This window comes from Rhinichthys klamathensis, unplaced genomic scaffold (assembly GCF_029890125.1).
Source record: "Rhinichthys klamathensis goyatoka isolate OS25496 unplaced genomic scaffold, OSU_Roscu_1.1 h1tg000868l_1, whole genome shotgun sequence".
Lineage (NCBI taxonomy): Eukaryota > Metazoa > Chordata > Actinopteri > Cypriniformes > Leuciscidae > Rhinichthys > Rhinichthys klamathensis.
Window position 1 is genome coordinate 233,034 of NW_026607234.1, and position 26,402 is coordinate 259,435.

The following is a 26,402-nucleotide window of genomic DNA, read 5'->3' on the forward strand; positions in this document are numbered from 1 at the left end:
ATCAGAGAATATGGATGTTAAAGAAAAGCTCAGGCATGTTCACATTTGTAGCAGTTTTTTTTCCTACACATTAATGTAAATGCAAACAAAATCACAACGAGTCTTGGTGTTTTTGTGACAGGTGCTCGCAGCAAAACAATACATTTGTCCAATACATTTGTCCTGCGTTTAAAATCTGATCATTTCGACGGAGGTGAATCAATCAAAATTAACTTTAGCTGGAAATAACATTATTCAAGAACCGCTATAAAACCAAAACAATCTGTTACCTTAAATTATATGTTTATCTCTGTAAAGCTGCTTTGAAACAATCCATAGTTAAAAGCGCTATATAAATGAAGATGACTTGACTTGACTAGAGATAAAACATTAATTTAATGAAATAGTGCAAAATACAATTTCATGTCCGTGAAATTTCCTCAATTCACCTGCTTTTGGAAAAACATTTTAGACCCTGATGATGATTTATGTTCAATTTTAGTTGTTCAGTAGCTGCAGTCACGTCTTCTCTTCTGTATTTTTCAAATACAGGGCCTACTTTATTCATGGTGCTTTCATTCTGATCAATTAACGTCCTTCAAAATGAGCACTCACAGTGAGCCAAAGATAAGAAATAATGTTGTTAACCGTGTGTGTTTCAGGCCAGTCTGTCCATCTGGGGATGGGGGGGTCTGGGAGTCGTCCTCTTCCTCATCTCATTTGGACCCTTTGCCATCTTTTATCTGGCCTTCTACATCCTCTGTTTCATTGGCGGGTAAGTGGATCCCAGATTAGACCATCTGTAACACCTGTTGATGCTCTAACATGATGCTGCAATCTCTCTCTCTCTCTCTCTCTCTCTCTCTCTCTCTCTCTCTCTCTCTCTCTCTCTCTCCAGGGGTTTTGTAGTGCTGCTTTTATTTGGAAAGACAAACTCAGAGAAACACCTGGAAAGGTGCGAGCACTCCTACCTGCCATCTACACAGACGGCCATACTGAAGGTGTGCAAACACTTGCATCTGTCTTCCTTCTGTGATTGCATTTTAATTTATTATGTTTGCCACAACACAAAAAACACATTTGTATTGCATTTAAGGAATAAAGCATGTCATGTGGCTTTTTTCATAAAACCTTAACAATTTAATAATTTCATAGGCCCTATGAAATGTTTAATTTTCTCAGTAGTTTTCTTCTTTTTTTTTTTTTTTTATTGGGGAGGTGGATTTATAATTGAATACAAATGTATTAATCAAAAACATTGGTAATCAAATGAAGGCATAAAACCCTAACAATGTAATTAATATTTTTAAAATGTAATCAAATGGAAATTCAACAATTAATTTTAAAGGAGTAGTTCACTTTTAAAAAAAACTTTTGTTGATAATTTACTCACCCCCGTGTCATCCAAGATGTCCATGTCTTTCTTTCTTCAGTCGAAAAGAAATTAAGGTTTTTGATGAAAACATTCCAGGATTTTTCTCCATATAATGCACTTTACTGGGCACCAAACGGTTCAAGGTCCAAAAGACAGTTTCAGTGCAAACTGCAAACTGTTCAAAGGGCTTTAAACGACACCAGACGATGAATAAGGGTCTTATCAAGCGAAACGATCGCTCATTTAAAAAAAACAAAAAACAAAGTTTAAGTTTTATAAGCTCACATGCTCGCCTTGCTCTGTTCTGTGTAACTCTCCTGTTCGAACTCGTTCATCAAAATGAACAAATCTTTTTCCGAGTCAATTTGTTCATTTCGGTCGTTAAATTTTGATCATTTTGATGAACGAGTTCGAACAGGAGAGTCACACAGAACAGAGCAAGGCGAGCATGTGAGCTTATAAAACTTAAACTTTGTTATTTATTTTTTAAATGAGCGATCGTTTCGCTTGATAAGACCCTTATTCATCGTCTGGAATCGTTTAAAGCCATTTGAACAGTTTGCAGTTTGCACTGAAACTGTCTTTTGGACCTTGGACCGTTTGGTGCCCAGTAAAGTGCATTATATGGAGAAAAATCCTGGAATGTTTTCATCAAAAACATTAATTTCTTTTCGACTGAAGAAAGAAAGACATGGACATCTTGGATGACATGGGGGTGAGTAAATTATCAGCAAAAGTTTTTTTAAAAGTGAACTACTCCTTTAAAGTGCTGCACTCTAAACAGAGGTTTACTGGTAATATTAGACTAGAGGATGGAAAAAAAATATGATATTCCTTAAATGCCGTTTTAATAATTGTAATAACAAAACTTTTTCTTTTGGTTGGTTGTAGTGAAGATCTTTGAGTTTCTGTGTATATGACATGACAATAGTTTTAAATCAAATGAAATTGTGAAATGTTAAAATTGTGTTCCACTCCTGAGCTTTAAGTCTTTGTGTTTGTTCCTCAGGTTTCGGAGGAGATGAAATCAGAGTCCAAACCCATCAAGATAGACCGTCGTCTGACAGGATCCAGTATCATAGATGAGCCACTGCAGCAGGTACTGTCAACGAAACCTAACAGACAGATTGTGTGTTTGAGGAACCTGTGGTGTCTCTACTGATGAGGATTTCTCAGACTGTCGAGTCGCTTGTTTCTGCATGTGACATGAGTAAGACGCTGGGTCAGCTAGTTTGAGGGTTTAGGCTGAACTGGTGTTTTCATACAACTGATGAGCACATGACACTCACTTCAGCTTGTTTTCACTCAGTGCTCTCTCACTGAATCAGGTTTGAGTCTGCTTACAATGCATATATTCTGCAAGTGTCACTTTTTTGATGGAACCATTTTCTACACTTTAGCTTCTTTTTTTTGGTGCTTCCCTAAAGGCCACTTCTATTGTTAGTCGAATAGGTTCCTATTGATGTTGCATGAACATTTTCCACTCTTTCTTTGTCATTTAGAAAACAGGTTGTTTTACTACTCCACCTTAGATTTGTAAATGACGTACCAGTGTCACTTAAACGGTTGTTTAAGTCGCAGAATACTGAAAACATGAGCGGTTGTACGTTAATGGCTCTGTTCCAACACCTAATGCGCTGCCTGCGTAGACCGCTTCCAAGACATCATAACTGTCATGTACCATGATGTAGCAGCAACTCTGTGAGACAAAAATATCACCGAGTATACAAGAGGCTCATTTCTAAATTAATCATTTATTCCAAGAAGCATAAAAATGCACAGTACAATTCAAAGTACACTCAAAATATTGGATAAAATTGTTTATTTTAATTAGATGGAGCTATATTTTTAGTGTTGTATAAACATTTTTATAATACACGTTTCAAAGCAGCTTTACAGAAAAATCGTGATGTTAATGTTTATGATATCTTAATATCTTAAAGCCTAATAGTCAAATAATGTGGCATCTGAGATTTGCTTCACAATACACATATTATGCTTAATATAAGTGTATGTTAGGCATTCGAATAAAGTTGTATGTATATATATATATATAGAGAGAGAATATAGTTTACATTTTGCGACGATATAAGAATCAAGAAGTTTTGATTTGCTATGTCGTACACATCACTTGACATGACTGTGCTGTATGTATCCGGGTGAAGTTTGATATACTAACTAGTTGTATAATTCATTATTATTAATTCATAAATTTCAATAAATTTAACATTAATAATTTGTTAATTTCTAATTAAATCATTGCAGTGCACTTTGGATTAGTCTGCCTGAGAAATGAGCTAAAACAAGGTGCTTTAGTCGAAGGCAACATGATGTTGAACAGCCTCCCTGTGGGCAGTGTGCCGTTTTCATCATATAACCCTGTTAAAACCATAGTATAAGAGCTCTTCATGGCCAAAATCATTATGTAGCTCATTTTAAACTAGTCTGACGTTTTGAGGTAATTGTGTTAAACAGTCATGAGAGTGTGTCAGCAGGTTCGCAAGCTGTTCTGTTTAGTGTGGACCCCTTTGTGGCAGAAGCTATGGGTTATTGTGTCTGTGCCAAGAAGAATTCAGGGCACATGATCAAGAAAAATACATTTCCTTGTGCCTGATGTTTTTCACACACGTATGCACTCACGACATGTACATTAAGAGTTTAACAGAAAATAACGTTCTCATTATGGGGTGATATTTGCCACCTTAATTTGATTTCCAGGGGCATTTTTTACCTTTATAAGGGAATTTTTTTAACCTTATTAGATGTATGTGTCATCTTTTTAAATGAAATACGTTATCTGAACGATGTCTGAAACTTTGTATTGCTAGTACTTCTCATGTTAATTGCTTTTAAAATGAATCGCTTGTTGTATCGCTTTGGATAAAAGAGTCTGCTAAATGAATAAATGCACTTTAAATATGAAACTAAAACCACCAGTAGGTGGCGGCAAGTCACTTGCTGTGTCCGAAATCTCCCACTACTCACTATATAGTGGACTATATAGTGAGCTCGCCATTTTGTAGTGCTGTCCGAATGTATAGTGATGATTATTATACCCTATATAGTCCACTCAATGTATCCCAAAATGCATTTTGAAAAGTAGTGTACAACCGATGGTCACTAACCCAAGCCCTACATACCATCATGCATTGCGCTGATCGTAAAAGACCTATCAGCATCATCTTCATCTTTAACTTACAATTTGACGACGTCTCGCTAGCGTAGCAAGAACAGCACGTCGTTTTCTGTGTCTAGAAATCCTGTTTCTTTTGCTAATCCGCAAAATCTTCTGAATCACGAGAACAAACAAACAAACAAAAAACAAAAATATTGAGTGGCATCTCCACAGAGTCTAAAAGCTGTTTTATTAAGAGTATTATGAGCAAGATATTTGATAACGTAGATCGTTTTTTTTTTCCCCTAATGTCGACAGGCAAGAGAGGCGCGAAAATGAAAATATATGAAATATGTGTATTAATTTTATTTATGTTTATAAGTTATAATCATGTGTGGAGTAATGCATTATAACAGAAACGGACAGAAATGACTTTTAATTTTACAATTTTGGAGAAATAAGCTCAATATAATGTAATGTATTTATAAAAAAAAAAAAATCTATTTAGCCCAGAGCTGGCTCGGCACCAGCTGACAGATGATGGCGCGTTTAATCAACGGCGCCGAGAGACGATCGAGTAGTGTCCGAAAGTGGTGTTTCTATTATGCTGGTGAGCTCACTATATAGTGCTCTACTCCCTACCCCCTACATAGGGGTTAGGGAGTAGTGGTTTGAGTGGAGATTTCGGACACAGCCACTGTCTTAATGAGTGAGTCATTGAATCATTCATTCAACCGATTCGTTCAAATGGCTGATTCATTAACAGTTGTGTTTACAAATAGATTATTGTTTTGTTTGGAACTATTTTCGTTGCCAGAATGAAGCAACAACAGACAATATTGTGTCTAAAATGTTACTCAAGATGTTAACTTTTATTGAATTGTTGTATACAACTAAAAAAAATCACAATTGGGAAAAACAGAACTTTTGCTTGTGTGATATTGTATTATTGTGATATTGAAATTTGTAATATTGAATTTTGGTGTCATTCTAACTGCATTCTAGTAGGTTGTACCACGCAGTGAAAGTGTTCACTCTCTCAAGGCATGTTTTTTGTTTGGCTTTTACAAAGTTAGTGACAGATTTGATAATGTCAGCTTCCACATCAATTACAATATTATCATAGACTATACATCTCGCTCACCCCTAATGTGTATACCCCATTTTCATGATCTCTATGACATTATTTAAGTGAATAGTGTCCTGTTTTGATCCTCTTCTCATGTCATTCATCAGGTCATCCAGTTTGCTTTGAGGGACTATATCCAGTATTGGTACTACACACTGAGTGATGATGAAACGTTCCTCTTGGAGATCCGTCAGACTGTCCAGAACGCCCTCGTCCAGTTCTCCACCAGGTGAGACACCCGTTCACCCTCACACCTGCTTTAAAATCACCGTTGCAGAGGGTTGTGAACGACACTGATGCAACACCTAACCACACACCAAACACTGCATTCAGATGGTCTTACTCATTTTCCTTGGTAAACACGATGTTGAAATGGAGCCTGTAACTCCCATGATTCATTGATTCTCAATCTTTCCGTTCCCCAGGTCTAAAGAGGTGGACTGGCAGCCGTATTTCACCACCAGACTGGTGGATGATTTTGCAACTCATCTGCGTGTTTTCAGGAAAGCTCAAGAGAGGCTGAATGAGAGGGAAGATCCTAAACAACGTAATTATCATTCTTTCCCCTCAATTCACATTGTCTGCAAAACCTAGACAAAACATTTATCAATGGACAGATTAAACCAAGAAAAGCAATAATGGTTACACTTTATAAAAAGGTCCCATTAGTTAATGTTTAAAGATCTCAATATCAGGACTAAAATTGTTGTAGCCTGTAATCAATAGTTGATTTCCTAATGCCTAATATTACAGAGTAAAGGGCTTTAATTGTAACTTGGTTTTAATGACTGAGCATGTGTGCATGATGTTATGTGTGTGTTTGCGCGGCAGGTGACGATCCAGAGGAGCTGCTGGACTCGTTTTTTGAGGCGGAGGTGGAAATGGAGAGGAATATTTGTAGAGATATGGTGTGCATGTCACGCAAGGATGAAGAAGGTAAGACAAACACAGATTTGTGTCTATAGACAGATAAAAGACTCCAGGCCAGTGATTCAAGGCATATTTTATGTCAACAATAGTCATGAATAACTTGTACATGCTTCTCTAGGGCAGATCTCTAGGCCAGACAAGCTGAAAGACTTGATTAGCAAAAAATACAAACACACACCCAGTCATTAATACAGTGAAATGCTTTGAAACCGCTTTAGTGACTGACAGACAATCAAAAACATGAACACTGTTGGTGGTGTCACATGTGATCTCATCTGCAATCCACCTTTATGAGATGAGTTATAACAAATGATTTGCTCACCCTTGTGTCTTCTTTTCAACATCAAATGACTTTCTTTATTCTGTGGAGCACAAAAAAAGTTGTAATGAACGTTTTTTTAAAACACTAAAGGTGATTAGGAACCGCAGCTGTTGAATTTTAAAAATGCACAAAACACCATGAAAGTAGTTTGCACGACTTGTACGGTACATTCAATTCTGCAATCAAGACTTCTTGAAAATCAGTTTGACAGCATTTTAGGTTATAAAATGTTTTAAATCTATTAAGTGGTATAAGAAAACTCTTAATTATCATTTTAAAAGGTCTTAGATTTTGGAAATTTGGATGGAAAAGCAGGAATTGTGATACAGCTTTTGATATGTTATATGATTTATATAAATGTGAGCACTACAAGTTTCAAAGTAAAAACACGGTGCTGTTTTTTGACAGCAAGACACTGTTTACTGTATGGTGTTTATATTGTAATATGTTAAAAATAATTGTAATAGTTTTATCTCCCTCATTTTTTGATTGAGTAGATTGCAGAATTAAATCTTCCGGAGTATTTCAGGCTTGTTTATAATGAAAAGTTCCACATTATGCAAAATAAAAAAAACTATTTTTCTGGTTATTAATCTTATCTGGCATCAAATTCAGTGTAAACTCTTGTATCTTCTCTCTCCGTCACTGGAACGAAAGACTAAGAGCATTATTTAACACATTCAATATAGTTATTACCAGTGTTGGGAAAGTTCACTTTCTACATGAACTAGTTCAAAGTTCAGTTCACAAATTTTAAAATGAACTAGTTCAGTTCATAGTTCATACTTCACAATTTTGAACTAAGTTCACAAGTTCCAAAAATGAACTAGTTCATAGTTATTTTTTTCCATATGTTGCTGTGAGCAATTATTATTGCCACAGCCCATATACAACCACTACAGCAATTATTTTATCGGCGGGCAAAGTTTGCACAGAAATGTAAGATTTTTCCCATCCTCACCGTCCTTGTTATAAAACTCGTTTAAATTATCATACGACGCTGCTTCTTGTCTTGATGACGCATGCGGCGGCCGCGGTGTGACACTGGTGGCTGGTGTTGCCAGATTGGGTGTTTTTTCGCTACATATTAAGGCCTGTTTACGTGTGTTTTCGCCGGGTTTTCGCCTGGAAGGCTCTATAGAAATCTGGCACTATTGAACGAAGTTAAACTGAGAGAGCGTGCGTTCACAGACACCAGAATGAACGAGTTCACAGTAACGTTCATCAGGCAGTAATACAGCACGTTCAGTTCACGTTCGCCCAAAATATGAACGAGTTCATGAACATCGTTCAATGAACGCGTTCAGGCACAACACTGGTTATTACTAGTATCGGCACAGTAATCTGTAATTCATATGTATGGATATGTTGGTACATAAACCTTTTTCAGTACATATTGAATAAAACATGTCTTGGTTGGCTGTTTAATGATTGCTGTCACCCTGTTGTGCTGATAAGCAGTGCTAAGTCCTTGTTGAATGTGTGCGACAGCCTGTTTAATTAAGTAAAAGACTCCGAGATGCATGATTTAATTTGAGATTGTATTGGTTTGTTTTGAATTGACATGCAGTATTTTTTTTTTTTGTGCTAATCTTAAAAAAGCTCTTAAAAGCCTTACATTTGATTTAAAAACCCCTGCAATAGCTTTGGGTGAGGATCAGACTGTTCTGTGTGTTGTGTTTGTGCTGTAGATTTGACTGTAGTGTGTTTGTGGTGCAGGTTACTTACGGGATCTCTGTGAAGTGCTGCTGTACCTGCTACTACCTTCTGGAGATTTCCACAACAAGAATATGAGATACTTCCTCAGGGTGAGACAGAAACACACACATGCTCCCAAATGCATCCAAATTATATTGTATCTTTCAACTAGTCATGGCCGGCTAAAGAAATGAATGGGAGGAATATTGTAAAGCAGTGTTTACATGGGGGAAACCATAAAACATGCATTTTATGCAAGCATTTTCTTATTGTTAAACCCTATAACCTTTTCTGTCTTCCTATTAAAACTATTTAAAATATTATTTCAAACAAAGTACAATATAAATATTAGATAACATCATTTAAAAAAAATTAAGAAATGTTGCCTTGGAAACTAACTGAAATAAATTATATTGAAATACTAAAATTATTTAAACTAAAGCTGAAATAAGAAAATAAAGCTAAATAGAAATATAAAAAATAGGGCTGTCAAATGATTAATCGTGATTAATCCCATCCAAAATAAATTTTTTACATAATATATGTGGGTCCATTGTGTATAATTATTTTATATATATAAATACACACACATGCTTGTATATATTTAAGAAATATTTTCATGTATATACTGTATATAGATTTATATATAATTTATATTATATATAAATATTTTATATATAAATTATATTTTTTTTCTTAAATATACATGCATGTGTGTGTATTTATATATATACAAAATAATTATACACAGTGCACCCACATATATTATGTAAAAAAAAAAAAAATATTTTGGATGTGATTAATCGTGATTAATCATTTGACAGCCCTAATAAAAAAAATGACAAAAGCATATAACAAAATTACTAAAACTTAAACTAACATTTAAATAACTCAAAATGTATTTAATTTTTTTTCATAAATACTATTATAATATATAAAATAACTCATTGTATTTTAATCTGCTGTAAATTTAAATTCCATTAAAATGCAGTTTCAATAATCCGTGATTATTGACAGCGTATCACAGATGCTGTTGATGGAGCTTAAGTAGTATTTAATCCTTTAAGACACCAGATCTGGAATTTACGGAAAGCAGGATTCTGTTTTGAGATCAGGACTTCTAAACTCATGAAGTGGCTGATGTGGTCCTGACAGCTCTTGCTGCTGAGACTACAGCCTTGGTGTTCTGCAACTGGACAAACTTGTTGATGATGATTAACTGATTGATTGTTTGATGTCCTGCAGGAAGTTTTGGCCAGAGGAGTTCTGCTGCCCTTAATTAACCAGCTCAGTGACCCGGATTACATCAATCAGTTCGTCATCTGGATGGTGAGACCTGCTCTGTTCTTACAGTAGAGAAGTGTGTTGTAAATGTACGGAAGCGTCTTGCATTCACTTGAGGGAAAAAAATCTACTCTGTTTTTCTGAATTAACGAGTTAATTATCTCAGAATTATGAGATCATTTTTCATGGAAAAAAAAGTTTTTGCTCTGTTTTTCTGAATTAACGAGTTAATATTTCAGAATTATGAGAATTTTTTCTTGAAAAACATTTTTTCACTCTGTTTTTATGAATTAATGAGTTACTCATAATTGTGAGATAATTAAGTCATTAATTCAGAAAAACAGAGCAAAAACTTTTTTCCATGAAAAAATATCTCGTAATTCTGAGATAATTAACTCGTTAATTCAGAAAAACAGAGCAAAAACTTTTTCCATGAAAAATTATCTCGTATTCTGAGATATTAACTCGTTAATTCAGAAAAACAGAGCAAAAACTTTTTCCATGAAAAATTATCTCGTAATTCTGAGATAATTAACTCGTTAATTCAGAAAAACAGAGCAAAAACTTTTTTTCCATGAAAAATTATCTCGTAATTCTGAGATATTAACTCGTTAATTCAGAAAAACAGAGCAAAAACTTTTTTCCATGAAAAATTATCTCGTAATTCTGAGATATTAACTCGTTAATTCAGAAAAACAGAGCAAAAACTTTTTTCCATTAAAAAATATCTCGTAATTCTGAGATAATTAACTCGTTAATTCAGAAAAAGAGCAAAAACTTTTTTTCCATGAAAAAGTATCTCGTAATTCTGAGATAATTAACTCGTTAATTCAGAAAAACAGAGCAAAAACTTTTTCCATGAAAAATTATCTCGTAATTCTGAGATAATTAACTCGTTAATTCAGAAAAACAGAGCAAAAACTTTTTTTCCATGAAAAATTATCTCGTAATTCTGAGATAATTAACTCGTTAATTCAGAAAAACAGAGCAAAAACTTTTTTTCCATGAAAAATTATCTCGTAATTCTGAGATAATTAACTCGTTAATTCAGAAAAACAGCGCAAAAACTTTTTTCCATGAAAAATTATCTCGTAATTCTGAGATAATTAACTCGTTAATTCAGAAAAACAGAGTAGATTTTTTTTCCTCAAGTGAATGCAATACGCTTCCATATAAATGTTTACGCTTTCCCTTTAAAACATTTGGTGTGTGTTTAGATTCGTGACTCAAGCTGTAACTATGAGGCCTTCATGAACATCTTAAAGCTGACGGACAAACCGCCTGAGCTTGAGGCCGTCAAAGACCGAGTCCTGGAGGAGCTTCAGCATCTCCGATCCCTGGACACGGGCGCAGACGGTAGACACACACTCGACACACACTTATGTTTACACACACACATGCTTTTTCATGTGTTTGGAAAGTAAACAATGAATTCTGGGGGTTATTTTGGAAAATATGAGAGCAAGTTCAGGGCTTCATAATAACAAACATTGTTTACTCTTCATTCTCTCTCTCTCTCTGTACTCGCAGATATCAACATAATAAAGAATCAAATCAATAGTTTGCTTTTTGTGAAGAAAGTCTGTGAAACACGGATACAAAGGCTACAATCAGGAAAGGTAACCAAATCCCCCTGTTTCATTTACACTTCCTGTTTTATAATTCATTAAAATTGTTTAAAAACAATAATATTTGCTAGGAATATTTATCAGATTTCTTTACACATGAAACAATTGCTCCTAATGCATTTTCAGTCTGCACTGTTAATGCATTTATGCTTTGTAGGAGTTTTATATAATTAAGAACATTTATACAAATAATTATACAGACAAATAAAATAATAAATAATTACCGTTATATATGGATGTTACTTTGACTTTTGACATTTTATTATTATTTAAAATTTTACTTTCTATGAACTTTTTAAATCATCTTAATTATTAACAAATTAAATCAGTTGTCTGACATGTAACATTTCACCCTCAGAATGACTAACGTGTTTTGGTTGTTTTTGCCAAACAGGAAGTTGACGCTTTGAAACTCGCAGCTAATTTTGGGAAGTTGTGTGTGATTCCGCTGGAACATATCCTAGTGCACAACATCGCACTGCAGTTCTTCATGGGTGAGTCGAGACGGATGCACACAGTCTGTCCTCTCGTTTGAAATGCATCATCAGCTCGTCCCTTATTGCTTTTTATCTGTCTCTCTGTAGACTACATGCAGCACATGGGTGGTCAGGCAGTTCTGTTCTTCTGGCTGACGGTGGAGGGTTACCGGGTCACGGCACAGCAGCAGTTGGAGGTCCTACAGAGCAGCCAGAGAGATGGAAAGAAGCAGAGCAGCCAGACAACCAAAGGGCTTCTGAGAGCCGCTGCGGTGGGCGTCTACGACCAGTACCTGTCTGAGAAGGTGGGGGGATTTAGATTTATCGGTGCTTAAACTACACAAAAAAACACAACTGAGCTCTGTCGCATATAGGGCCTAGTGGTGTAACCAGGGCTTGACATTAACACCCGCCAAATGAGGGTGTATTTCAGCGTTGGCGTGTAACGCAGTCACTCCTACTTTGGCGGGTTGAATTTTATATAATATACATTTTTCAATTGTAGTCTTTTAAAAAGGCATCTGAAATAATAAACTAAGTGCATTCTAGTGTTGGCAGTAATATAGTTTTTCGATACATATTGATCCTGAAATATCTGAAACTCTTCCGCAGAATAGATACAAAAGATACCAGCGTGTTCTCGCTCTCTAATCTCTCCGACAGCGAGTCGACACACCAACCCTTTACTCACGCGCAGTGTTGTGCTAGTTACTAAGAAATAGTAACTAGTTACAGTTACTAGTTACTTCATTCAAAAAGTAACTCAATTACTTTGTTGATTACTTACACCAAAAAGTAATGCGTTACTGTTAAAAGTAACTTTTTAGTTACTTTTTTAAAGAAAGTTCTTAAATGTTCCCATTAATGCCCTTTTATGCGTTATGGTCTATACAAATACAAAACTGACTTAAACAGAAAGTAATTTTTAAACACTATTTTATTGAAGTCAGACCAGCACAAACTGAATATATCAAGGATTTCTGAAATAAATAACAAAACAAGCATTTTTAAAGCTAGTGACTTGTTTGCTTTCTCAACATTGATATGTTCATGCAGCTGACAGTACATTTTTACCACTGTGGTTTTTACTGCATGAATTAATATTTGAGAAATACAATTGTACCTTGATCATTCTTGTTAGTTCATAGTATAGGCCTACATTAACTAAGGAGATACAAATACATCTAACAATGAATGATACTTCTACAACATTTATTAACCATATTTAATGCTAAAATTGTAATCTTATTGTAAAGTGTTACCATTTATATGATTCAAGCTTAAAGAAGATGGCCATATTTAAATATCTGCAAAGGCCAGAGCATTAAAATTACATAAATGTAGACCTATATTACATGTATAGTCTTTCACTTTATTTGCTTACATTTTAGAACACTTGATTAGACTTGATGTCGGCTGCGTGAACATATCAATGTAAGCAATCAATCACGTCACTAGTTTTAAAAATACAACTTCGCCGGCTAATGAATGCATAAAAGTGACCAGCTGGATATAAACTAATGCAAATAGATGGTAACAATTGCGACATAAAACATGTGGGTCAGGTCTGCGTGTGTTTTTGTCACATTGCTTTAATCGCTTGAGGTAAGTTAGCCGTTACTAGCCTAATGTTATTCCTCTCAGACTCGACGCCAAGCTTCTGTTCTTTCTCTGCTGATGCAGCATCTACTCAAAAAATGTATTACTTTATAATGATATGGCAATGTGTACTTAAGTGTTCTGTATCCATACCGTTTCGCTGTCTGTGTTTTAAATGCGCATCAAGTGCTCAGCGCTCTCCGTGAAGCTTGTAATCTCCGTGCTCGCGCTGCCTCACGTGTACGTAAACAACTCAGCCAGTGAGTTTGTTATGTGTCCTTAGGTGTCCTCTCGCTCTGTATAATGCTAGCAGTCTCTTCAGTGCTCTCGTACTGTGTAATGACAGCGCACACTTCTCAGCCGCTCCAGCAACTAATTCATTTAAAAAAGTAACGGACAACGCGCCATATGGTAACGGTAACGGAGTTAATTTATTTAAAAAGTAATGCGTTACAGTATTAGTTACTGTCAAAAGTAACTGCGTTACAGTAATGCGTTACTAGTAACGCGTTACTGCCCAACACTGCTCACGCGTTTAATTTGCTCCGGATGAATATTGTTGGTGTTACAGGACTTGAATCCTGGCGAGGGATTGTGTGTATTGAGCACAATTTTACTCATTCCCGCAGATTTTGTGCTCACACCCAAAGTGCGTGCACATAAAGTATATTAGCTATATAAAACAGTATAATGGGTCCGTGCGTCAGGTCTTAAAGTGACAGTAGCCTAATATACCGGCTGCCAAATTATGAGATGCTATTAAAAATATCTATATGGTAGTTATTCCCCTATGGTATCGGTGTCCAAATTGTGGCCAGTGAAAATGTGGCTAGTAACTTTGCAAAACAACTAGGCACAGTGGTGTCAAGCCCTGGGGGTAACGATATATTGTTACTAGCGAAGATATAAAGTGCCTATCTTTATAATTACGCTGTATCATTTATGTTGTGGTATGTAAATATATCCATGCAGCACAGTACTAGTACAGTATGAATGAGAAAATACAAAGCGGGATGTGCATGATTTTCAAAAAAGTATGATGTGCAAGTGCAATAAGCCTTGTTGTCGCTCACGCTGAAGCACGCAGAAAGACGTTTTTTTGTTCTTAAATGTTCAAATACACACATTTATGTCAGAATGCCCATCGTGTGAAGTTAGTACTCACCTAAACACACTATTAGATCAGTGCGTCCGGTCTTAAAGTGACAGCAGCCTAATATACCTGCTGTCGTCTGTGTCATTAACGTTAATCAAACAACAAAAGACAAAGCGAAAATCACACTCTTGACTGAATAACGTTTGCAGCTTTAACAAGAATTGATTTATACTTAATTCATACAGTGGTGCTTGACAGTTTCTGTTTGCAATCAGGCCTCTCCTAGGGTGGAGGTGGACGAAGCGTCCGTAAGCAGACTGGCTCAGAAACTCAGCAAAGAGGATCCCACACCTGAGATATTTGATGAGATCCAGAGAAAGGTCAGTTTTCTGTGCATGTGTGATTTGTGTATTCTGACCAGTATAACCAATAAAAAGCCCACTAATTGAGCTCACTGTGTTTTTCAGGTGTATGATATGATGTTGAAGGATGAGCGGTATTACCCGTCTTTTAGGCAGCACCCGCTGTATGTGCGGATGCTGGCCGAGCTGGACATGCTGAAGGAACCCAGCTTCAGGGGGTCTGATGATGGGGACGGAGGTGAGGAACCCACACGGGATCAGATCTGTCATGAATGACAGCAACAATGACGTTTTAACGTTTTAAATCTGCATTTTTGTTTCAAAATGTTTCTGTCCACACTAGCATTTCAAGCGTTTTCCAAAAGTGTGGAGGAAAGGCCAAATATAGAGAAAAAGATGTGTTTTCAAATGTTTCTAGATTTGTGTAAATGTAGCATGAAATTAATTAATATTTTCTCTGTTTCTCCAGAGTCATTCAACGGGTCTCCAACAGGAAGCATTAATTTAGTATGTTAAATAAAACATCTCTCTCTATATATATATATATATATGAAGAGTTTGGTTCCAAAACGCGATACACGCCGTTTAAAAAAAAAAATTAGTTACTGCAAAAATCAGTATTGTATCTGGTTGGTATTGAAAAGTCAATTTTTAATTTGAAGTAAAATGCGATATCCGCCGTGTTATTCTGTCATGTTTTCTCCCTTTCTTTCCAAACCGCGACAAACGCCAGTCTCCCTTCTCTGCAGAATGCGATATATCCGCTCTCAACCAATCACAACGCACCATTCCACTCTCAACCAATCACAACGCACCATTCCACGCAATGTAAACAGTAACGGCAGCGCCTTAAATACACCCAGGTTCCTAGTTTTTCTGATCTATTTTGTACTTTTCGATCAACAAATAAACAAAAAAATGAATAATTTTGACGGCATTGATGAACCTGTGGTTGTTTGCGGTGGGTAAGAAACGTAAGGCATCGAAACCGAATCATTTACGTGAGGAGATTAAGAAGATGAGGCACTCGGGAGGAGGACAAATGTTTTCAATCTTCTTTACAGTTCTTAATAAAAATATTATACTAATAAACTTACGTTGTTGTGTATTTTTAACAGTTTCAATATGAAAAAAAAAACTTTTATATTGATTCAATGGATTAATTGCATTTTGAATTTTTTTTTTTAAATGGATTTATTGCATTTTGGGGGAAAAAATAATCCGTTTTTATAATAAATCTTTGAATATCAAAACCTGGATTTTTTTTATTTTTTTTTTATTATGACCTACAAATGCTATGTGAAAGTTTGAAACAGAAAATACATAGTGGTTTTCATCTTTCCACTTTCTTGGTAAAGAAAACACATTTTTACTCAAATTAATCTAAATGGATTTATTGCGTTTTGGAACCAAACTCTTCATATGTATACATACTTTGTGCTGAATGTGTTCGATTTGTTTCTAATAAATGTCTGTTTTGTAGTCATTAGATGATCTCATCAGCGGGAGCGTGGATGAGTCCGCTCAGCTTCATGCCTTTATCTCTGATACAGGTGAGAGTTTTACCTGGTATTAACCATTTTAAAAGATACATTCTTAAATGTCCTGAAAATAATGTCACAAATATCCTATAACACTCCTAAAATAAGTTTCATCTCCTTTATGCATGATACAATTAGATTTTGGGGTGAAATATGTCCTCTGGCCTATTTTCATCTGCAGATGTTCTGATTTCTATTTAATTCAGTTACATTCTATTAAACGTGTTATTTCAGAGCTGTAATGTAAATAAGTAATTACTTAAAAGGTAAAAGTCTGTGTAATTTAAAGAGATGTTCAGTGTTCCTCTTTTCTCAAGTCATCACTTCTTCTCATTTTCAAGCTTCATTTATTTCAAAGATGCAACACTTTTCCCGCCACTTTGTTTTCATTCTTATTTTGTGTCTATCATTCCATCAACTTTATTTCTTTATTTTCTTACATTCATTTTCTTTCCCTCTGTCCCTCTGTGGCTTTGTCCTCTGTCGTTCTCTCTCTGCTGTATGTCTGTCTTGTCGTTCTTGTTCTCTCGCCCCTGCCGGCTCTCGCACCTTCATTTCCATCGCTCCTGCCTCCCTGTAGTTGATGCTTTTCTAAACCAACTTCCTATGGCAGGCGTTTGTAACGATCATGGGAAGACGTACGCCCTCTACACCGTCACCGTCGTACGCAAGAACTCAGACGGCAGTGAGGACATCTGGAAGACGTATCGCCGCTACAGTGATTTTCACGACTTCCACATGCGCATCACAGAGCAGGTGAGCGAATCTGACCTATGAATGAACATCAGACTTCACGGATCATTTGTTTGTTGTACTGTCTTTAAGTTATGCAGATTTTTTTTTTTTTACTATATAAGCCTAATTTAAATAGACAAAAATAAAAAAAACGAGAATAAATGTACTGATACAGATTTTTATTTAGAAAAAAAAAAGAAAAATCACGAAAGAAACTAACACTTTAAAGTTGAAAAATGAACTATAATACATATATACAAGTTTTTTTTGTGATATTGGGTTGCACAGTTTTCATTTAGGACACTGTTTTCATTCACATACACATACAAATGCATGCATTCATAGGCACGCACACATACACATGCACACACTACATGCTAACATACGTGACAGACTAACGGCCATCCGCCTCCCAAGTTTCATTAAAAATCATCCACTTCTACCACTTCTTTCGCCATGTATTTGTTCGTTTCTTTTAATATTTTATGCAATCCAAAACACTCTAACCTGCCGCGCTTCGTATCTCTCTGTTCAAATCCAATAAAAAATCTGCTGTCATTTGCTGACGAAAAGCTTGAAATTACCGTAATAAGCCGTAAATTGCAAAAAAAGCGCATGGTATCTACTAGGGGTGAAACGGTACACAGAAGTCACGGTTCGGTTCATACCTCGGTTCAGACATCACGGTTCGGTACGATTTCGGTACAATGGAGGGAAAAGCAAAACAAAAATGCAGAAGGCATTGTATTTTTTAAATAAGTTTTATTAATAAAGGCATAGAACCAGTTTATTTGTAGTGCACTGACAATAGTTTTATATATTAGTTTATTAATTAAATTAATAAAAAGACAAAAAGACCTTGCGAATTTGCGATATGTTTGGTAATTGTACCTGAATTAATTTAAAATTATTTTGCTATATTTCAGATCAATATATTTGTCTTCCTTAATTTTATTTAACAATGTAACATTATTCTCATCTGAATTATAAAGGACCGATATATCCGAGGACAAGAAATGACAACCAATGCAATATGATGAATGTCCAAAAGATGGGACCCACAGACTGTTTTGAAATGGAGTTGGATAAATAGGCTATGTTTTGCTTTTAAAACAGTGTGTGTGTGTGTGAGATTTTGGTTGGGTGACAGTTGTAGGTTACAGTTTGACAAGAGTTTACAGTGTGACAAAAGCACAATGTTGTGTTTTATTGCGAGTGTACACAAATATAAGTAAACACTTTGCAGGTTTAATGATCTGTATGAACAAAATGACGGAGTATGTTTTTTATGTTTCCACTGTTCGATCGCGCCCGCGCCTCTCTCTCTCTCTAGCGCACACACACACACACACACACTCCTGCATTGCAATCTTGACATCGCAGCCTGTTCATTATGCGGTCACACCAAACGCGAATAGAGCGTCAAATTCGCGTCTAGTTCGACGCTAGTCCAAAGCGAATAGGACGCGCGTATAAAGCCAACGTTTGAAGTGAACGCGCGTTCAGAGCTAAGCCGATGGTACAGATTATGTGTCCCTAAAGAACCCGCGAATCTAACAGTAGCTCCGCATTACATTAATTAATTTGCACGCGAGTTTTATTTATTTTTATACCGTGTATTCTCCGTGTAAATTCGTGCACCGAACCGTGACGCCCGTACCGTTTCGGTTCAATACGAATACATGTACCGTTCCACCCCTAGTATCTACTGTCAGGGGCAATTTGAATGGTTTCGATAGTGCAAACGGTTGAAGAGTTACGGTAAAATTAATACAGCTTGCTGGTATGTGTCGGTGACACAGCCGGTTCTAAAGGGTTAACTATATGTGATTATTTTTGTTATGTATTTTTTACATTTTACATAACCTTTTTTTTAAACTATATAATAATAGTCAACTAAAAAATTTAATCTGTATAACTCGAAAGGCAGTGCAACAAATCAACCTGATGTATAAATTATTAAAAATTGTAATAAATGTTTGTCTTTGCCATTAATAAGATTTTGGAGGAAATGAGCTTGAGTCACAAATGATGAATAATGTCATTTCACCCATAACCACTCTTGAATTTAATTATATCTTAAAATAAATATGGATGCAGCTTGTATTGGCTTCGTAAATATCTGATTTTAATCTACATTTTTCTACATTTTCTGTGCCGATTGTGGGTGAATCTGCAAAATTCTGCCTAATAATATGTCAAACAGCGATGTGGAGCTATTTGAATAATAATTAACTAGCCAAAATATTTACTAATCTAACATTCAAGGGACAAAGGAAGTGTAGAAAAACCAGTTCTAATTCTGAAACACAGATTCCATGTTAGTCTGGATAAGCTTAAAAATGTGGTTAAACAGTCATTTTCTGTCCTAAATGGCTTTTGTGGAGTTTGCTGAGATCTGTTTCCTATCTTTAGTTTGAGAGCCTTGGTCCGATTCTCAAGCTTCCTGGCAAAAAGACCTTTAACAACATGGACAGGGAGTTTTTGGAGAAAAGGAAGAAGGACCTGAACTCATATTTACAGGTGGGTCAGATGAGGACGTGTGTTTATTTGGGATTCTGCTAGCTCGGCTGTTTTGATCCAGGTGTGCTGAGAGCTGAGTTTGTCCCACAGCTGCTGTTGAATCCTGAGATGGTGAAGGCCTGTCCCATGCTGATACCCTACGTCTATGACTTCCTGGAAAACAAAGCCTACAGCAAAGGCAAAGGGGATTTTGCACGCAAGGTGAGAAACGCCACACACATACCTATTGCAGAAAACATGCTCTGAATAATCAGTGAACGTGTATATATCCAGATATAGCCAGAAATCTCTTGATATAAAACAATCTAGGCATGTTTTTTTTTACCACATAATCACATTTAGAATCATATTTATCCATTTTTATTTCAATGCATCAATTGAAAGAAGTCTCGTCTGCTCACCAAGGATGCATTTATTTGATCAAAAGTACAGTAAAAAGAGTAAAATTGTTAAAATACAGTTAACAATAGAGTAAAATAGATGATTTCTATGTGAATATATTGTAAAATGTCATTTATTCCTGTGATCAAAGCTGAATTTTCAGCATCATTACTCCAGTCTTCAGTGTCACATGATCATTCTACCGTAATATGATTTTGCTGCTCAAATTTACCAATCAATTTAATGCATCCTTGCTGAAAAAAAAAAAAATCTTTCTGACCTCCAATTTTTTTTTTTTAATGGAGGTGTATATTTTTGCAAACTACACTGCAGCAGAAATCATTAATACACTTCAAATGAAAAACCCATAGACTAAAACACAAACTGTGCCGGACTTGATATTCTTGTCACACTTTTGATGGACCGATAGATGGATGGAGAGGTTGACAGACTAAAGGTGCGTTCACACAAACAGCATTTTGGAGTTGCCAAAAGTCATTCAATTCAATGAGAGTTGGCGATTCTGGACAACGAGGAAAAGCAAGCACTGGTGGAGCGGGAAAGCCGAGCAGTGGCAAAGACAATTAAGCTCCCATGATCCACGTCTTGATACAGTTGGATACTAACATAGCGACTAACAGTGATTAAATTGAACGCAACCCGATGTATTCATCCAGAGGGGAGCGGCATAGTTGTTGTCTGATGGGATTCGCAGTTTTTGTAAATTTGTCCTGTTCTCTGGACTCGGACAGATGGACACGTTTGTGAATCCTCTCCGGAGCTCCATGCGGAACGTGTCCAATGCCGTGAAGTCACTGCCGGACAGCCTGGCTGAGGGAGTGTCCAAAGTCTCGGCGGACATGGGCCAGGATTTTAAGAAAATTGGCCAGGATATTAAACAATCCATATTTAAGGTAGAGCACGTCTAGAGAATCACAGAACACAGCGAGAAATGCGAAAGACCTCAAAAACTGGACGCTTCACATACATTTTTGTTTAGCCTGTTTTTGTGTAACTGGGAAACTTTGTCTCTTGCATTTAGTCAGTAATTTCACATGCATAGCTTTAGCTGAGCAGGTGCACAATACATGTAGGCAAAGTATTTGCGCTCGACTGGCGTTATTTGAATATATGAATTTTTATCAGTGAATGCATGTCATGAACTCCAGATGTTTCTGCTCCACAGGTTCCTCCTTTAATCCAGAAGTCTGACATCGATCCCGAACACTGCCGCGTCTCGGCACAGCTGGACGACAACGTAAGTCAACATCACAAACACGTGTTTTATATAATATGTTTTAAGGCACTGACATTTATTTGAATAATTTAAATAAACAATTCTAGTAGAAGGTTTATAGTTTAATGAATAAAAGTAAAGAAAATATGATGTTTGTATTAACATTAGTGAATTTTTCTTATTACAGTACACTACAGTAGTATTATTACCACAGTAATATATTTCTTTTTTGATTTTTTTACTTTTTATAATTTAATAAAAATATTATTATCATTTTACAGTACAATCTTATTATAAACATAGAAATGTATATCTTAAATGATTTTTAAAATATTATTATAATTATTAAATACTTTAATTTGTAGAATTTATATAAAATGATATGTTTTTAAGGATTTACAGTACAATACTATAAGCATAGTAATTTATTTATTGATTTTCACTTTTATAATTTAACAAATATAGTCATTTTGAATGGGTCCCACAATAGCAGCGGTATCAATGCAAAATCCACATTTTAATATGATATTGATATTATGATGTGATATTAAAAGAATAAAGTCTCCCTGGACCTCAGACCCTTCTATGAGGGTCACCGTTTTCACCCCGATTAGTTTGCATCGCTGTTTATTGGTAGTTCAGTGATTTTGCATGTGGTCTCTCTAATCATATTTTCGAGTTGGATCTGTGAGTTTCATAAATGTTGTTTTGTTGTACAGGTGGATGATAATATTCCTCTGAGGGTGATGTTGCTGTTGATGGACGAAGTGTTTGACCTGAAGGAGAGAAATCAGTGGCTGCGGAGAAACATCAAAAACCTCCTACAGCAGCTCATCAAGGCCACGTATGGAGACACCATTAACAGGTGCGATGGACACGTGTACTCGCGCGCACCATGACTGCTATTCTCCTCTCTGTTCAACGGCAAACATGTGTTTTTGCTTCACTGCAGGAAAATCGTGGATCATGTCGAGTACATGACCTCGCCTGAGCAAGTGTCTGATTATGTGAAGAGATTCAGGTGATGATTGCATGCGTACGGTCTATTCTGAAATATATATATGGTTCTGGTTCTTCTTCTGACTGGGTGTTTGACTCCTCAGAGACTCTTATTGGCCGAACGGGATTCTCGCCGAGACGCCACCGCGCAGAGACAAAAGCCTCCGTATGAGGACGCGGGTCGCCGCCAAAACCACACTCCTGGGCATCATGCCGGGTACTTACAATGAGTATTGTGGAAAGTGCTATAGTAGAGCTGCATGATAAATTAAGAATATTACGATTCTGAACAAACTAAACAAAATAACTTAATTTATTAGAGGTTCTAATAAAATGTTCATTGCTCCAGTCTATTTAAAATGTTTCATTAATCTGAATTATAAAAAAAAAAAGAACGTTTGAGTGAATGATTCAATGACTCACTCAAATACTTGTTTCATTATTGGATGAATCAGAATTGAACAAATCTCTTGAATATTCGATTCAAAGACTAATTTTTTTCAATACATTTTTAAACACCTAGTGGAATTAAAATGTTATTGATACAATCATTATTTGAAGCATCAATTAACATAATTTACTAGAGGTTCTAACAAAATGTTCATTGCTGCAGTCTATTTAAAATGTTTCATTAATCTGAATTATATTTTTTTTAAAAGAACGTTTGAGTGAATGATTCAATGACTCAATCAAATACTTCACTTGTTTCATTACTGGATGAATCAGCGTTTTTAAACGAATCTTTTGAATGAATGATTCAAAGACAAATACATTTTTGAACAGTCACTTTCGCTCATTGCTGCAGTCTATTTAAAATGTTTCATTAATATAAATTATTTAATGATTCAATGACTCACTCAAATACTTGTTTCATTATTGGATGAATCAGAATTGAACAAATCTCTTGAATGAATGATTCAAAGACTAATTTTTACAATACATTTTTTAAACACCTAGTGGCATTAAAATGTTATTGATACAATCATTATTTGAAGCATCAATTCACTTTCAAAAGTTGATGTACTCTATTTCGATTGCTTCCGTACACATCAGTGTTTATACCCAAACAAACTTTTATTCCAGTACTTTTGTGACCATTTGAAAGTTTTTAACACAGAAATAACAATACTGTGTGGTTGAAATGAAGTGGTTGTTTGTGAAGCTGTTTCATACGGAAGCGTATTGCATTCACTTGAGGAAAAAAAATCTACTCTGTTTTTCTGAATTAACGAGTTAATTATCTCAGAATTACGAGATAATTTGTCATGGAAAAAAAGTGTTTGCTCTGTTTTTCTGAATTAACGAGTTAATATCTCAGAAATACGACATAATTTTTCATGGAAAAAAAGTGTTTGCTCTGTTTTTCTGAATTAACGAGTTAATATCTCAGAAATACGACATAATTTTTCATGGAAAAAAGTTTTTGCTCTGTTTTTCTCAATTAATGACTTCATTATCTCAAAATTATGAGTAACTCATTAATTCATAAAAACAGAGTGAAAAAAAAAATGTTTTTCAAGAAAAATGTATCTCATAATTCTGAGATAATTAACTCATTAATTCAGAAAAACAGCAAAAACTTTTTTTCATGAAAAAATATCTCGTAATTCTGAGATAATTAACTCGTTAATTCAGAAAAACAGAGCAAAAACTATTTTCCCATGAAAAAATATCTCGTAATTCTGAGATAATTAACTCGTTAATTCAGAAAAACAGCAAAAACTTTTTTTCCATGAAAAAATATCTCGTAATTCTGAGATAATTAAATTGTTAATTCAGAAAAACAGAGCAAAAACTTTTTTTCCCATGAAAAATTATGTCGTATTTCTGAGATATTAACTCGTTAATTCAGAAAAACAGCAAAAACTTTTTTTTCATGAAAAAATATCTCGTAATTCTGAGATAATTAACTCATTAATTCAGAAAAACAGAGTCGATTTTTTTTCCTCAAGTGAATGCAATACGCTTCCGTAGTTTCATACATGACGACTGCTTTTTATAGGTTGTATAGACAGGAGAATCATTGTCATCTAGGACTGAGATCGCGTGGGTGTTTGAATGGAGATTGTGATCTTTTAGCGATTAATCTCTGCTATACCAATGACTCTTTTCTCCTGCCGTCAGATGAGTTGAAGCACATCATCGGGGCGGACACCACGCGCAAGGGCATCCTGCGTGTCTTCGACATGTTCCAGCACCAGTCTCTGAACCGGCGGCTGGTCTACGTCTTTCTAGAGGGCTTCCTGGAGACCTTGTTTCCTCAGTACAAGTTCTCCGATCTGTTCGTGAAGCTCCACTCGCGCTCGCCGCGTGTACTGAAATACTCACTCAAATCGCGCAGCTTGCACAAGAGGTGACAGACGGACGATTCTCCCGCCGCCGACGCAGAAGAGGAGGAGTCCGCGCGTGTGTTTCTCCGCACCGGATGTGGAACACACACACACACCTCCCTCTTAGTGCCTCCCGGCTGTTCTCGTTTAAAGCACTGCATTGACACGGCCGTAGCGTAGAGGATTCATTTTACCATCATGAAGCGCACTTCGGTCACCACTAAAGACTGAACACTGAGCGATCCTTCTCTCCGTTTGGATGACACTGTGTAGATACATACGTTTTTTGTTTTTTTTGGGGGTTTGTTTTGTATTCGGCAGTGGTCGAACTCAAGTATGGTGAACGAAATCTGACCGAACCAACCTATGCACCTTAACACTCATTACAAGCAGAACCGTATGATGAGGGTCAGCAGCAATGTATCATGATCTTCACTTACAAACATTATGTGGCACTGACACTGAAATGAGCGTAATGCCAACCAATCGGTTGCGTAGAGTGGGTGGGGTTTAAAACAGGCCACGCCCCCCTCAGCCTTCCACTCACGTGGAACATAAAAATCAAACACGCCCGATCAAATGCGGACGGAGATGGTGGTATAGTGTTTGCATGGGCGGCTACGTGGAGTTCAGCGCATACGGAGATATGCTTTAAACGAATGTCTAGTGAGCCTGTGTGTGTGTGTGTGTGTGTCCTGTTTTTATAACTCAATCAAAGGCTCGTGTACATGTGTTTGTTTTTTAAAACGACTTTATTTTAGAATAGCAAGTGTAGCACTAAACTGCAACTGTCCGATGCCGAAGACTGTTTGCGTGTGAGATGTAGAGCCTTAAACCCAAGACCAAGAGACGTGTGCTGTAGACGTAGCTTCCCCTCAGACACACACATCAAGGACATCTCGACTGGCCTAAGCAGAGAATATGTTATTCTTTGTTGTGCAATACGTTTCTTTAATGCATGTTCTAGTATAATCGTGGATGGGATAGTTTTCAAGTATATTCGAAATCCGAAACCACACGAATCTCTTCAAAAACCATTCCGTTGTTGTAAATGGCTTGTTTTAAAGGACTTGTTTTATAAGTCTGGCTTTTATGTTTGTGTTGGGGGCGCTTTTTTTTTTTTTAGTGTTTCCTCACTCCTGCCGTTTTCTGGACGATGGATTTTGGCGTGATCTGCTTTTAGGGACGAGTGAACGGAGGCTGGAAAGAGGTCAGAGGTCGTCTGGCGTCAGAGCACACAGGTTAAACACTCACACTTATGATATATCTACACTTTTGCAAAAACATGCACGGGTCATATTTCACCCTTCTGTAAAAGTACATAACTTATATTTTGCATAAAGACAATTATGCCTTTTTTTTGTTGCTTTGTAACATTATTTTCATGACGATTAAGCACATTTCCTTAATTCTCATTACTGTTATGTGAAAATAAATACATATTACAATTAAAATAATAATAATATATATAATTATTATTATGTAAACTATTAAACAAATAAGTTATTTAACATGTTATGTAATAATTCGATATTTCTTTCAATTTAAGTAATGAGAATTAGATCGGAAATCATGGAAATTATGTCATGTGGGGGAAAAAGAATGCAAATATATAATTTATTTTGTTTTTGGGGTGAACGTGACCTGTCTCGGGTTTCATGAG

At 35.9% G+C, this 26,402-nt stretch overlaps 1 protein-coding gene across 3 annotated transcripts; it reads left to right on the plus strand.

Moving 5' to 3' along the window:
• The first annotated feature begins 641 nt into the window (after positions 1–641).
• On the plus strand, positions 642–24,808 carry snx13 (sorting nexin 13). Of its 3 annotated transcripts, none has more exons than XM_056243924.1 (25): positions 642–754; positions 878–980; positions 2,364–2,453; positions 5,706–5,827; positions 6,024–6,145; positions 6,430–6,534; positions 8,570–8,658; positions 9,794–9,877; positions 11,050–11,188; positions 11,363–11,451; positions 11,855–11,954; positions 12,045–12,241; positions 14,907–15,011; positions 15,099–15,231; positions 15,463–15,500; positions 16,477–16,546; positions 17,115–17,290; positions 19,685–19,792; positions 19,883–19,993; positions 20,926–21,087; positions 21,360–21,431; positions 22,130–22,275; positions 22,363–22,431; positions 22,514–22,626; positions 24,534–24,808. In XM_056243924.1, the coding sequence occupies exons 3-25, from the start codon at positions 2,376–2,378 to the stop codon at positions 24,764–24,766; spliced, it is 2,661 nt and encodes an 886-aa protein (XP_056099899.1). In that variant the 5' UTR covers positions 642–754; positions 878–980; positions 2,364–2,375; the 3' UTR covers positions 24,767–24,808. The 3 variants fall into 3 exon arrangements, with proteins under 3 accessions (XP_056099899.1, XP_056099900.1, XP_056099901.1); XM_056243925.1 differs by having other exon boundaries at positions 17,148–17,290; XM_056243926.1 differs by lacking the exon at positions 20,926–21,087.
• Positions 24,809–26,402: the final 1,594 nt, after the last annotated feature.

Bases quoted from the DNA above. Each gene is read 5' to 3' on its own strand.
- snx13 (XM_056243924.1), top strand. From the start codon at position 2,376: ATGAAATCAGAGTCCAAACCCATCAAGATAGACCGTCGTCTGACAGGA. The intron at 5,828-6,023 runs GTGAGACACCCG...TCCGTTCCCCAG, and splicing joins CTCGTCCAGTTCTCCACCAG to GTCTAAAGAGGTGGACTGGC. The intron at 11,189-11,362 runs GTAGACACACAC...CTGTACTCGCAG, and splicing joins CCTGGACACGGGCGCAGACG to ATATCAACATAATAAAGAAT.